A 15,694-nucleotide genomic window follows, 5' to 3' on the forward strand; every position below is an offset into this window, starting at 1 on the left:
AGTGGGTGGGTGAATGTGTGAGTGTGGGTGAGTATGGGTGAGTGTGGGTGAGTATGGGTGAGTGTGTGAGTGTGGGCGTGGTGGGTGTGGGTGTGAGTGGGTGGGTGTGTGTGTGAATATGGGCGTGGGTGGGTGTGGGTGAGTGAGTGAGTGTGGGTGAATGTGAGTGAGTGAGTGTGTGTGAGTGTGTGTGAGTGTGGGTGGGTGTGGGTGTGTGAGTGTGGGTGTGAGTGAGTGTGGGTGAGTGTGTGTGAGTGTGGGTGGGTGAGTGTGGGTGTGAGTGTGGGTGAGTGTGGGTGGGTGTGTGTGGGTGTGTGTGTGTGTGTGTGAGTGAGTGTGGGTGGATGTGAGTGTGTGTGTGAGTGTGGGTGGGTGGGGTGGGTGAATGTGTGTGTGAGTGGGTGTGAGTGAGTGAGTGAGAGTGTGAGTGAGTGTGGGTGTGTGTGTGTGTGAATGTGTGTGAGTGTGTGTGGGTGGGTGGGTGTGTGTGAGTGGGGGCGTGGTGGGTGTGGGTGAGTGTGGGGTGGGTGGGGTGGTCACTCGGCAGTTGTCAAGCTCTTGAGCTTAGAGAGACCTGAGACTGACCCAGACCCCCCACTTGCATCCCCCCCCCCACGTGACTAATCCAGGTAACAAAAGGGACCTTTGATGAACGAGTGGCAGCTGAATGATGAAACGAGGCCACCAATTGAGCCGTGAGGCCCTGGGATCGACTCCAGGTGTCTCAAGTGCGCGAGTCAATGGCCTAGACTCACACAGAGACCCGTAGACTTACACAGAGACCCACAGACCCACGCAGAGACCCATAGACTCACACAGAGACCCATAGACTCACACAGAGACCCGTAGACTCACACAGAGACACGTATACTCACACAGAGAACCGTAGACTCACATAGAGACACGTAGACTCACACAGAGAACCGTAGACTCACATAGAGACCCATAGACTTACACAGAGACCCACAGACCCACGCAGAGACCCATAGACTCACACAGAGACCCGTAGACTCACACAGAGACACGTAGACTCACACAGAGAACCGTAGACTCAAACAGAGACCCGTTGACTCACACAGAGACACGTAGACTCACACAGAGAACCGTAGACTCACATAGAGACCCGTAGACTCACACAGAGACACAGACTCACATATAGACCCATAGACTCACACAGAGACCCGTAGACTCACACAGAGACCCGTAGACTCACATAGAGACACATAGACTCACGCAGAGACCTGTAGACTCACACAGAGGCACGTAGACTCACACAGAGACCCGTAGACTCACACAGAGACACCGACTCACATATAGACCCATAGACTCACACACAGACCCGTAGACTCACATAGAGACCCGTAGACTCACACAGAGACCCACAGACCCACACAGAGACCCATAGACTCAAACAGAGACCCGTAGACTCACATAGAGACACATAGACTCACGCAGAGACCCGTAGACTCACACAGAGACCCGTAGACTCATGCAGAGACCATAGACTCACGCAGAGACCCGTAGACTCACACAGAGAACCGTAGACTCACACAGAGACCCATAGACTCACACAGAGACCCGTAGACTCACACAGAGACCCGTAGACTCACACAGAGACACATAGACTCACACAGAGACCCGTAGACTCACGCAGAGACCCGTAGACTCACACAGAGACCCGTAGACTCACACAGAGACCGTTGACTCACACAGAGACCCACAGACTCACACAGAGACCCGTAGACTCACACAGAGACCGTTGACTCACACAGAGACCCATAGACTCACACAGAGAGCCGTAGACTCACACAGAGACATGTAGACTCACATAGAGACCCGTAGACTCACACAGAGACACAGACTCACATATAGACCCATAGACTCCCACAGAGACCCGTAGACTCACACAGAGACCCGTAGACTCACACAGAGACCCGTAGAATCACACAGAGACCCGTAGAATCACACAGAGACCCGTAGACTCACACAGAGACCCGTAGACTCACACAGAGACACGTAGACTCACATAGAGACCCATAGACTCACACAGAGACCCGTAGACTCACGCAGAGACCATAGACTCATGCAGAGACCCGTAGACTCACATAGAGACCCGTAGACTCACACAGAGACCCGTAGACTCACACAGAGACCATAGACTCACACAGAGACCCGTAGACTCACACAGAGATCCATAGACTCACACAGAGACACAGACTCACATATAGACCCATAGACTCACACAGAGACCCGTAGACTCACACAGAGATCCGTAGACTCACACAGAGACCCACAGACCCACACAGAGACCCATAGACTCACACAGAGACCCGTAGACTCACGCAGAGACCATAGACTCACGCAGAGACCCGTAGACTCACACAGAGACCCATAGACTCACACAGAGACCCGTAGACTCACATAGAGACCCGTAGACTCACACAGAGATCCGTAGACTCACACAGAGACCCGTAGACTCACACAGAGACCATAGACTCACACAGAGACGCGTAGACTCACGCAGAGACACGCAGACTCACACAGAGACCTGTAGACTCACACAGAGACCCGTAGACTCACACAGAGACCATAGACTCACACGGAGACCATAGACTCACACAGAGACCCATAGACTCACACAGAGACCCGTAGACTCACACAGAGACACAGACTCACACAGAGACCAGTAGATTTACACAGAGACCCGTAGACCCACGCAGAGACCCATAGACTCACACAGAGACCCGTAGACTCACACAGAGAACCGTAGACTCACATAGAGACCCATAGACTTACACAGAGACCCACAGACCCACGCAGAGACCCATAGACTCACACAGAGACCCGTAGACTCACACAGAGAACCGTAGACTCAAACAGAGAACCGTAGACTCACACAGAGACACGTAGACTCACACAGAGAACCGTAGACTCACACAGAGACACAGACTCACATATAGACCCATAAACTCATACAGAGACCCGTAGACTCACACAGAGATCCGTAGACTCACACAGAGACCCATAGACTCACACAGAGACCCGTAGACTCACGCAGAGACCATAGACTCACGCAGAGACCCGTAGACTCACACAGAGACCCATAGACTCACACAGAGACCCCTAGACTCACACAGAGACCCATAGACTCACACAGAGACCCGTAGACTCACGCAGAGACCATAGACTCACGCAGAGACCATAGACTCACGCAGAGACCCGTAGACTCACACAGAGACCCATAGACTCATACAGAGACCCGTAGACTCACACAGAGACCCGTAGACTCACACAGAGACCATAGACTCACACAGAGACCCGTAGACTCACGCAGAGACACGCAGACTCACACAGAGACCATAGACTCACACAGAGACCTGTAGACTCACACAGAGACCCGTAGACTCACACAGAGACCATAGACTCACGCAGAGACACGTAGACTCACACAGAGACCATAGACTCACACAGAGACCTGTAGACTCACGCAGAGACCCGTAGACTCACACAGAGACCCATAGACTCACACAGAGACCCCTAGACTCACACAGAGACCCATAGACTCACACAGAGACCCGTAGACTCACGCAGAGACCATAGACTCACGCAGAGACCATAGACTCACGCAGAGACCCGTAGACTCACACAGAGACCCATAGACTCATACAGAGACCCGTAGACTCACACAGAGACCCGTAGACTCACACAGAGACCATAGACTCACACAGAGACCCGTAGACTCACGCAGAGACACGCAGACTCACACAGAGACCATAGACTCACACAGAGACCTGTAGACTCACACAGAGACCCGTAGACTCACACAGAGACCATAGACTCACGCAGAGACACGTAGACTCACACAGAGACCATAGACTCACACAGAGACCTGTAGACTCACACAGAGACCCGTAGACTCACACAGAGACCATAGACTCACGCAGAGACACGTAGACTCACACAGAGACCCGTAGACTCACACGGAGACCATAGACTCACATAGAGACCCGTAGACTCACACAGAGACACAGGCTAACATATAGACCCATAGACTCACACAGAGACACATAGACTCACACAGAGACCCATAGACTCACACAGACCCATAGACTCACACAGAGACCCATAGACTCACACAGAGACCCGTAGACTCACACAGAGACACAGACTCACACAGAGACCAGTAGATTTACACAGAGACCCGTAGACTCACATAGAGACCCGTAGACTCACACAGAGGCCCATAGACTCACACAGAGACCCGTAGACTCACACAGAGACACCGACTCACATATAGACCCATAGACTCACACACAGACCCGTAGACTCACATAGAGACCCGTAGACTCACACAGAGACCCACAGACCCACACAGAGACTCATAGACTCACACAGAGACCCGTAGACTCACATAGAGACACATAGACTCACGCAGAGACCCGTAGACTCACACAGAGACCCGTAGACTCATGCAGAGACCATAGACTCACGCAGAGACCCGTAGACTCACACAGAGAACCGTAGACTCACACAGAGACCCATAGACTCACACAGAGACCCGTAGACTCACACAGAGACCCGTAGACTCACACAGAGACACATAGACTCACACAGAGACCCGTAGACTCACGCAGAGACCCGTAGACTCACACAGAGACCCGTAGACTCACACAGAGACCGTTGACTCACACAGAGACCCACAGACTCACACAGAGACCCGTAGACTTACACAGAGACCGTTGACTCACACAGAGACCCATAGACTCACACAGAGAGCCGTAGACTCACACAGAGACACGTAGACTCACATAGAGACCCGTAGACTCACACAGAGACACAGACTCACATATAGACCCATAGACTCCCACAGAGACCCGTAGACTCACACAGAGACCCGTAGACTCACACAGAGACCCGTAGAATCACACAGAGACCCGTAGACTCACACAGAGACCCGTAGACTCACACAGAGACACGTAGACTCACATAGAGACCCATAGACTCACACAGAGACCCGTAGACTCACGCAGAGACCATAGACTCACGCAGAGACCCGTAGACTCACATAGAGACCCGTAGACTCACACAGAGACCCGTAGACTCACACAGAGACCATAGACTCACACAGAGACCCGTAGACTCACACAGAGATCCATAGACTCACACAGAGACACAGACTCACATATAGACCCATAGACTCACACAGAGACCCGTAGACTCACACAGAGATCCGTAGACTCACACAGAGACCCACAGACCCACACAGAGACCCATAGACTCACACAGAGACCCGTAGACTCATGCAGAGACCATAGACTCACGCAGAGACCCGTAGACTCACACAGAGAACCGTAGACTCACACAGAGACCCATAGACTCACACAGAGACCCGTAGACTCACACAGAGACCCGTAGACTCACACAGAGACACATAGACTCACACAGAGACCCGTAGACTCACGCAGAGACCCGTAGACTCACACAGAGACCCGTAGACTCACACAGAGACCGTTGACTCACACAGAGACCCACAGACTCACACAGAGACCCGTAGACTCACACAGAGACCGTTGACTCACACAGAGACCCATAGACTCACACAGAGAGCCGTAGACTCACACAGAGACACGTAGACTCACATAGAGACCCGTAGACTCACACAGAGACACAGACTCACATATAGACCCATAGACTCCCACAGAGACCCGTAGACTCACACAGAGACCCGTAGACTCACACAGAGACCCGTAGAATCACACAGAGACCCGTAGAATCACACAGAGACCCGTAGACTCACACAGAGACCCGTAGACTCACACAGAGACACGTAGACTCACATAGAGACCCATAGACTCACACAGAGACCCGTAGACTCACGCAGAGACCATAGACTCACGCAGAGACCCGTAGACTCACACAGAGACCCACAGACCCACACAGAGACCCATAGACTCACACAGAGACCCGTAGACTCACGCAGAGACCATAGACTCACGCAGAGACCCGTAGACTTACACAGAGACCCATAGACTCACACAGAGACCCGTAGACTCACATAGAGACCCGTAGACTCACACAGAGATCCGTAGACTCACACAGAGACCCGTAGACTCACACAGAGACCATAGACTCACACAGAGACCCGTAGACTCACGCAGAGACACGCAGACTCACACAGAAACCTGTAGACTCACACAGAGACCCGTAGACTCACACAGAGACCATAGACTCACACGGAGACCATAGACTCACACAGAGACCCGTAGACTCACACAGAGACACAGACTCAGACAGAGACCAGTAGATTTACACAGAGACCCGTAGACCCACGCAGAGACCCATAGACTCACACAGAGACCCGTAGACTCACACAGAGAACCGTAGACTCACATAGAGACCCATAGACTTACACAGAGACCCACAGACCCACGCAGAGACCCATAGACTCACACAGAGACCCGTAGACTCACACAGAGAACCGTAGACTCACACAGAGAACCATAGACTCACACAGAGACACAGACTCACATATAGACCCATAGACTCATACAGAGACCCGTAGACTCACACAGAGATCCGTAGACTCACACAGAGACCCATAGACTCACACAGAGACCCGTAGAATCACACAGAGACCCGTAGAATCACACAGAGACCCGTAGACTCACACAGAGACCCGTAGACTCACACAGAGACACGTAGACTCACATAGAGACCCATAGACTCACACAGAGACCCGTAGACTCACGCAGAGACCATAGACTCACGCAGAGACCCGTAGACTCACATAGAGACCCGTAGACTCACACAGAGACCCGTAGACTCACACAGAGACCATAGACTCACACAGAGACCCGTAGACTCACACAGAGATCCATAGACTCACACAGAGACACAGACTCACATATAGACCCATAGACTCACACAGAGACCCGTAGACTCACACAGAGATCCGTAGACTCACACAGAGACCCACAGACCCACACAGAGACCCATAGACTCACACAGAGACCCGTAGACTCATGCAGAGACCATAGACTCACGCAGAGACCCGTAGACTCACACAGAGAACCGTAGACTCACACAGAGACCCATAGACTCACACAGAGACCCGTAGACTCACACAGAGACCCGTAGACTCACACAGAGACACATAGACTCACACAGAGACCCGTAGACTCACGCAGAGACCCGTAGACTCACACAGAGACCCGTAGACTCACACAGAGACCGTTGACTCACACAGAGACCCACAGACTCACACAGAGACCCGTAGACTCACACAGAGACCGTTGACTCACACAGAGACCCATAGACTCACACAGAGAGCCGTAGACTCACACAGAGACACGTAGACTCACATAGAGACCCGTAGACTCACACAGAGACACAGACTCACATATAGACCCATAGACTCCCACAGAGACCCGTAGACTCACACAGAGACCCGTAGACTCACACAGAGACCCGTAGAATCACACAGAGACCCGTAGAATCACACAGAGACCCGTAGACTCACACAGAGACCCGTAGACTCACACAGAGACACGTAGACTCACATAGAGACCCATAGACTCACACAGAGACCCGTAGACTCACGCAGAGACCATAGACTCACGCAGAGACCCGTAGACTCACACAGAGACCCACAGACCCACACAGAGACCCATAGACTCACACAGAGACCCGTAGACTCACGCAGAGACCATAGACTCACGCAGAGACCCGTAGACTCACACAGAGACCCATAGACTCACACAGAGACCCGTAGACTCACATAGAGACCCGTAGACTCACACAGAGATCCGTAGACTCACACAGAGACCCGTAGACTCACACAGAGACCATAGACTCACACAGAGACCCGTAGACTCATGCAGAGACACGCAGACTCACACAGAAACCTGTAGACTCACACAGAGACCCGTAGACTCACACAGAGACCATAGACTCACACGGAGACCATAGACTCACACAGAGACCCATAGACTCACACAGAGACCCGTAGACTCACACAGAGACACAGACTCACACAGAGACCAGTAGATTTACACAGAGACCCGTAGACCCACGCAGAGACCCATAGACTCACACAGAGACCCGTAGACTCACACAGAGAACCGTAGACTCACATAGAGACCCATAGACTTACACAGAGACCCACAGACCCACGCAGAGACCCATAGACTCAGACAGAGACCCGTAGACTCACACAGAGAACCGTAGACTCAAACAGAGAACCGTAGACTCACACAGAGACACGTAGACTCACACAGAGAACCGTAGACTCACACAGAGACACAGACTCACATATAGACCCATAGACTCATACAGAGACCCGTAGACTCACACAGAGATCCGTAGACTCACACAGAGACCCATAGACTCACACAGAGACCCGTAGACTCACGCAGAGACCATAGACTCACGCAAAGACCCGTAGACTCACACAGAGACCCATAGACTCACACAGAGACCCCTAGACTCACACAGAGACCCATAGACTCACACAGAGACCCGTAGACTCACGCAGAGACCATAGACTCACGCAGAGACCATAGACTCACGCAGAGACCCGTAGACTCACACAGAGACCCATAGACTCATACAGAGACCCGTAGACTCACACAGAGACCCGTAGACTCACACAGAGACCATAGACTCACACAGAGACCCGTAGACTCACGCAGAGACACGCAGACTCACACAGAGACCATAGACTCACACAGAGACCTGTAGACTCACACAGAGACCCGTAGACTCACACAGAGACCATAGACTCACGCAGAGACACGTAGACTCACACAGAGACCATAGACTCACACAGAGACCTGTAGACTCACACAGAGACCCGTAGACTCACACAGAGACCATAGACTCACGCAGAGACACGTAGACTCACACAGAGACCCGTAGACTCACACGGAGACCATAGACTCACATAGAGACCCGTAGACTCACACAGAGACACAGGCTAACATATAGACCCATAGACTCACACAGAGACACATAGACTCACACAGAGACCCATAGACTCACACAGACCCATAGACTCACACAGAGACCCATAGACTCACACAGAGACCCGTAGACTCACACAGAGACACAGACTCACACAGAGACCAGTAGATTTACACAGAGACCCGTAGACTCACACAGAGACCCGTAAACTCACACAGAGACCCGTAGACTCACACTGAGACACGTAGACTCACACAGACAACCGTAGACTCACATAGAGACCCGTAGACTCACACAGAGGCCCATAGACTCACACAGAGACCCGTAGACTCACACAGAGACACCGACTTACATATAGACCCATAGACTCACACACAGACCCGTAGACTCACATGTAGACCCCTAGACTCACACAGAGACCCACAGACCCACACAGAGACTCATAGACTCACACAGAGACCCGTAGACTCACATAGAGACACATAGACTCACGCAGAGACCCGTAGACTCACACAGAGACCCGTAGACTCATGCAGAGACCATAGACTCACGCAGAGACCCGTAGACTCACACAGAGAACCGTAGACTCACACAGAGACCCATAGACTCACACAGAGACCCGTAGACTCACACAGAGACCCGTAGACTCACACAGAGACACATAGACTCACACAGAGACCCGTAGACTCACGCAGAGACCCGTAGACTCACACAGAGACCCGTAGACTCACACAGAGACCGTTGACTCACACAGAGACCCACAGACTCACACAGAGACCCGTAGACTCACACAGAGACCGTTGACTCACACAGAGACCCATAGACTCACACAGAGAGCCGTAGACTCACACAGAGACACGTAGACTCACATAGAGACCCGTAGACTCACACAGAGACACAGACTCACATATAGACCCATAGACTCCCACAGAGACCCGTAGACTCACACAGAGACCCGTAGACTCACACAGAGACCCGTAAAATCACACAGAGACCCGTAGAATCACACAGAGACCCGTAGACTCACACAGAGACCCGTAGACTCACACAGAGACACGTAGACTCACATAGAGACCCATAGACTCACACAGAGACCCGTAGACTCACGCAGAGACCATAGACTCACGCAGAGACCCGTAGACTCACATAGAGACCCGTAGACTCACACAGAGACCCGTAGACTCACACAGAGACCATAGACTCACACAGAGACCCGTAGACTCACACAGAGATCCATAGACTCACACAGAGACACAGACTCACATATAGACCCATAGACTCACACAGAGACCCGTAGACTCACACAGAGATCCGTAGACTCACACAGAGACCCACAGACCCACACAGAGACCCATAGACTCACACAGAGACCCGTAGACTCACGCAGAGACCATAGACTCACGCAGAGACCCGTAGACTCACACAGAGACCCATAGACTCACACAGAGACCCGTAGACTCACATAGAGACCCGTAGACTCACACAGAGATCCGTAGACTCACACAGAGACCCGTAGACTCACACAGAGACCATAGACTCACACAGAGACCCGTAGACTCACGCAGAGACACGCAGACTCACACAGAGACCTGTAGACTCACACAGAGACCCGTAGACTCACACAGAGACCATAGACTCACACGGAGACCATAGACTCACACAGAGACCCATAGACTCACACAGAGACCCGTAGACTCACACAGAGACACAGACTCACACAGAGACCAGTAGATTTACACAGAGACCCGTAGACCCACGCAGAGACCCATAGACTCACACAGAGACCCGTAGACTCACACAGAGAACCGTAGACTCACATAGAGACCCATAGACTTACACAGAGACCCACAGACCCACGCAGAGCCCCATAGACTCACACAGAGACCCGTAGACTCACACAGAGAACCGTAGACTCAAACAGAGAACCGTAGACTCACACAGAGACACGTAGACTCACACAGAAAACCGTAGACTCACACAGAGACACAGACTCACATATAGACCCATAGACTCATACAGAGACCCTTAGACTCACACAGAGATCCGTAGACTCACACAGAGACCCATAGACTCACACAGAGACCCGTAGACTCACGCAGAGACCATAGACTCACGCAGAGACCCGTAGACTCACACAGAGACCCATAGACTCACACAGAGACCCCTAGACTCACACAGAGACCCATAGACTCACACAGAGACCCGTAGACTCACGCAGAGACCATAGACTCACGCAGAGACCATAGACTCACGCAGAGACCCGTAGACTCACACAGAGACCCATAGACTCATACAGAGACCCGTAGACTCACACAGAGACCCGTAGACTCACACAGAGACCATAGACTCACGCAGAGACACGTAGACTCACACAGAGACCATAGACTCACACAGAGACCTGTAGACTCACACAGAGACCCGTAGACTCACACAGAGACCCGTAGACTCACACAGAGACCCGTAGACTCACGCAGAGCCACGCAGACTCACACAGAGACCATAGACTCACACAGAGACCTGTAGACTCACACAGAGACCCGTAGACTCACACAGAGACCATAGACTCACGCAGAGACACGTAGACTCACACAGAGACCCGTAGACTCACACGGAGACCATAGACTCACATAGAGACCCGTAGACTCACACAGAGACCCGTAGACTCACACAGAGACACAGGCTAACATATAGACCCATAGACTCACACAGAGACACACAGACTCACACAGAGACCCATAGACTCACACAGACCCATAGACTCACACAGAGACCCGTAGACTCACACAGAGACACAGACTCACACAGAGACCAGTAGATTTACACAGAGACCCGTAGACTCACGCAGAGACCCGTAGACTCACACAGAGACCCGTAGACTCACACTGAGACACGTAGACTCACACAGACAACCGTAGACTCACATAGAGACCCGTAGACTCACACAGAGGCCCATAGACTCACACAGAGACCCGTAGACTCACACAGAGACCCGTAGACTCACGCAGAGACCTGTAGACTCACACAGAGACACAGACTCACACAGAGACCCGTAGACTCACACTGAGACACGTAGACTCACACAGACAACCGTAGACTCACATAGAGACCCGTAGACTCACACAGAGGCCCATAGACTCACACAGAGACCCGTAGACTCACACAGAGACCCGTAGACTCACGCAGAGACCTGTAGACTCACACAGAGACACAGACTCACACAGAGACCCGTAGACTCACACAGAGACCCGTAGACTCACACAGAGACCATAGACTCACGCAGAGACCCATAGACTCACATATAGACCCGTAGACTCACGCAGAGACCCATAGACTCACACAGAGACACAGACTCACACAGAGACCCATAGACTCACGCAGAGACCCGTAGACTCACACAGAGAACCGTAGACTCACGCATCATAGAGCCATAGACTCACACAGAGAACCGTAGACTCACACAGAGACCCATAGACTCACACACAGAGACCCATAGACTCACACAGAGACCATAGACTCACACAGAGAGACCCGTAGACTCACACAGAGACACAGACTCACACATATAGACCCGTAGACTCACACAGAGACTTGTAGACTCAGACAGAGACCCGTAGACTCACATGAATTAAATATTAATATTTTTTATTTTATTTATTTTTCTTCTCTCTCTGTGTTGTGATGTACCCTACTTTGTAGCCCAATGGTTGTGATGCACCCTCCTCTGTGTCACGTGTTGTGATGTACACTACTCTGTAGCCCACGTGTTGTGATGGACCCCACGTGTTGTGATGTACACTACTCTGTAGCCCACGTGTTGTGATGGACCCCACGTGTTGTGATGGACCCCACTCTGTACTCTGTGCCTGCCCGCTCCCATCATCTCGAGGCCCCACTACCCCGAGTCCGTGCTGTCGGAGTCTCCAACCCGGGTCCGGTTCCGTGTCGTAGATCTGCACGCACACAGACACACACACACCACGCACGCACAGACACACACGTCACACACACACGTACGTCATCACACACACACGTACGTCATCACGCACACACGCACACGTCATCACACACACACACACGCACACACGTCATCACACACACACACACACGTACGTGCCGTCGAAAAAAAAAACCCGGGAGAGGGTTCCCCCCCCCCCACCCCCTCCTCCTCGATTCCCAATTCGTTCTCTGACGGACCTGGCGGTGGGCAGGTCGCGGAGCTCCTCCGTGCCCCGGCGGAGCTCCACCGTGCCCCGGCCGCCCCCCGTGCGGGCCCCCAGCAGCGAGCGCAGCTCCACCTCCAGGCCTCTGCTCCTCCAGCTGACGCTCGGCCCTCCGCAGCTGCGCCCGCTGCTGCTCCAGCTGCTCCTCCTGCTGCAGGAGCTGCGACTTCAGGGCCTTGGAGCGGATCGTGGCCTTGAGGTGGTTCGTGAGGGGGTGGGGGGGATGGGGGGGGGTGAAGGGGTCGAGGGTCAGAGGTTGTCCGTGCATCTGTCCGTCCGCCCGTCCGTTCACCGGTCCGTCTGTCAATTTGTCATCTGACTCTCCATCCATCTAAGCGTCTCTCCATCCATCTAACGACTGTCAATCCATCCATCTAAGCGTCTCTCCATTCATCTAACCGACTGTCTGTCCGTCCATCTAAGCGTCTCTCCATTCATCTAACCGACTGTCAATCCATCTAACCGACTGTCCATTCATCTAACCATCTGTCAATCCATCTAACCGACTGTCAAACCATCTAAGCGTCTCTCCATTCATATAACCGACTGTCCATCCATCTAACCGACTGTCAATCCATCCATCTAACCATCTCTCCATTCATCTGACCGTCTGTCAATCCACTGAACCGTCTGTCCATCTAATCATCTGTCCATCCATTCGTTCATCTAACCGACTGTTCATCCATCCATCTAAACATCTCTCCATTCATCTAACCATCTGTCCATCCATCTAACCGTCTGTCCATCTAATCACCTGTCCATCATTCGTCCATCTAACCGACTGTTCATCCATCCATCTAAACATCTCTCCATTCATCTAACCATCTGTCCATCCATCTAACCGTCTGTCCATCGAATCATCTGTCCATCCATTCGTCCATCTAACCGACTGTCCATCCATATAACCATCTCTCCATTCATCTAACCGACTGTCCATCCATCCATCTAACCATCTCTCCATTCATCTGACCGTCTGTCCATCCACCGAACCGTCCACCACCACCACCACCACCACCCCCACCCCCACCTCCTCGCGGTCGCCACGAAGCGTCTGCAGCTCCTCCTGAGCCTCCCTCAGCATCTCCCTCAGCTTCTTCTCGGCTCGCCTCTCTGCTCTGCGCTCGCTGGGGGGAGACGCGGGGGAGGTGGTGGAGGAGGAGGAAGAGGTGGTGGAGGAGGTGGAGGAGGGGGAGGAGGAGGAGGAGGAGGAGGGGGAGGAGGTGGAGGAGGGGGAGGAGGTGGAGGAGGTGGAGGAGGTGGAGGGGGAGGTGGAGGAGGGGGAGGAGGAGGTGGTGGAGGAGGAGGTGGTGGTGGAGGAGGGGGAGGAGGAGGAGGTGGAGGAGGAGGTGGAGGAGGAGGAGGTGGAGGAGGAGGTGGAGGAGGTGGAGGGGGAGGTGGAGGAGGAGGTGGGAGGGGGAGGAGGAGGAGGAGGGGGTGGGAGGAGGTGGAGGAGGAGGTGGGTGGTGGAGGAGGAGGTGGAGGAGGAGGTGGAGGAGGAGGAGGTGGAGGAGGAGGTGGAGGAGGTGGAGGGGGAGGTGGAGGAGGAGGTGGAGGGGGGGGAGGTGGAGGGGGAGGAGGTGGAGGAGAGGTGGAGGAGGGGGGAGGTGGAGGAGGGGGAGGTGGAGGAGGGGGAGGAGGAGGTGGTGGAGGAGGAGGTGGGGTGGAGGAGGGGGAGGAGGAGGGTGGTGGACGTGGTGGTGGAGGAGGGGAGGAGGAGGAGGTGGAGGAGGAGGAGGTGGAGGAGGAGGTGGAGGAGGTGGAGGGGGAGGTGGAGGAGGAGGGTGGAGGGGGAGGAGGAGGAGGAGGAGGAGGAGGAGGGGGTGGAGGAGGTGGAGGAGGAGGTGGTGGTGGAGGAGGAGGAGGAGGTGGAGGAGGAGGTGGAGGAGGTGGAGGGGGAGGTGGAGGAGGAGGTGGAGGGGGGGGAGGTGGAGGGGGAGGAGGTGGTGGAGGAGGAGGTGGAGGAGGGGGAGGTGGAGGAGGGGAGGTGGAGGAGGGGGGAGGAGGAGGTGGTGGAGGAGGAGGTGGTGGTGGAGGAGGGGGGAGGAGGAGGTGGTGGAGGTGGAGGTGGTGGTGGAGGAGGGGGTGGAGGAGGTGGAGGAGGTGGAGGAGGGGGAGGAGGAGGGGGTGGAGGAGGTGTGGGAAGGAGGGTTTATGAACGTCCACGTCGGTGGTGGTGATGATGACATCAGCCCACGTGGTTGAGCTGCTGGTGACGTGGACATCCTGCACGGTTCACTATACAGGGTGGCCCAGAAGTCAGGACACATCGGGGTTGTTGTGGTTGTTGTTGTTGTGGTTGTTGTGGTTGTTGTGGTTGTTGTTAACAGGGTGGCCTGGATGATGATGATGGTGGTGGTTGTTGTTGTGGTTGTTGTGAATGGTGGTGATTGTTGTTGTTGTGAATGGTGGTGGTTTTTTGGTTGTTGTTGTGAATGGTGGTTGTTGTTGTTGTTGTGAATGGTGGTTGTTGTTGGTTGTTGTGAATGGTGGTTGTTGTTGGTTGTTGTTGTTTG

At 53.5% G+C, this 15,694-nt stretch overlaps 1 protein-coding gene across 1 annotated transcript in view; it reads right to left on the bottom strand.

Annotated features, from left to right (window-relative positions):
* Nucleotides 1–14,275, bottom strand: part of LOC144953172 (uncharacterized) — a 16,108-nt gene extending 1,833 nt beyond the window's left edge. Inside the window, exons 1-3 of the mRNA XM_078883730.1 lie at nucleotides 14,209–14,275; nucleotides 13,156–13,374; nucleotides 12,818–12,911 (exon numbers count right to left, since the gene is read on the bottom strand). Coding sequence (XP_078739856.1) covers nucleotides 12,818–12,911; nucleotides 13,156–13,374; nucleotides 14,209–14,262 — 367 coding nt within the window. The 5' untranslated portion in view covers nucleotides 14,263–14,275. The remainder of the gene's footprint in view (nucleotides 1–12,817; nucleotides 12,912–13,155; nucleotides 13,375–14,208) is intronic.
* Nucleotides 14,276–15,694: the final 1,419 nt, after the last annotated feature.

The sequence above is a fragment of the Lampetra fluviatilis genome, chromosome 72 (genome assembly GCF_964198595.1).
Source record: "Lampetra fluviatilis chromosome 72, kcLamFluv1.1, whole genome shotgun sequence".
Taxonomy (NCBI): Eukaryota; Metazoa; Chordata; class Hyperoartia; order Petromyzontiformes; family Petromyzontidae; genus Lampetra; species Lampetra fluviatilis.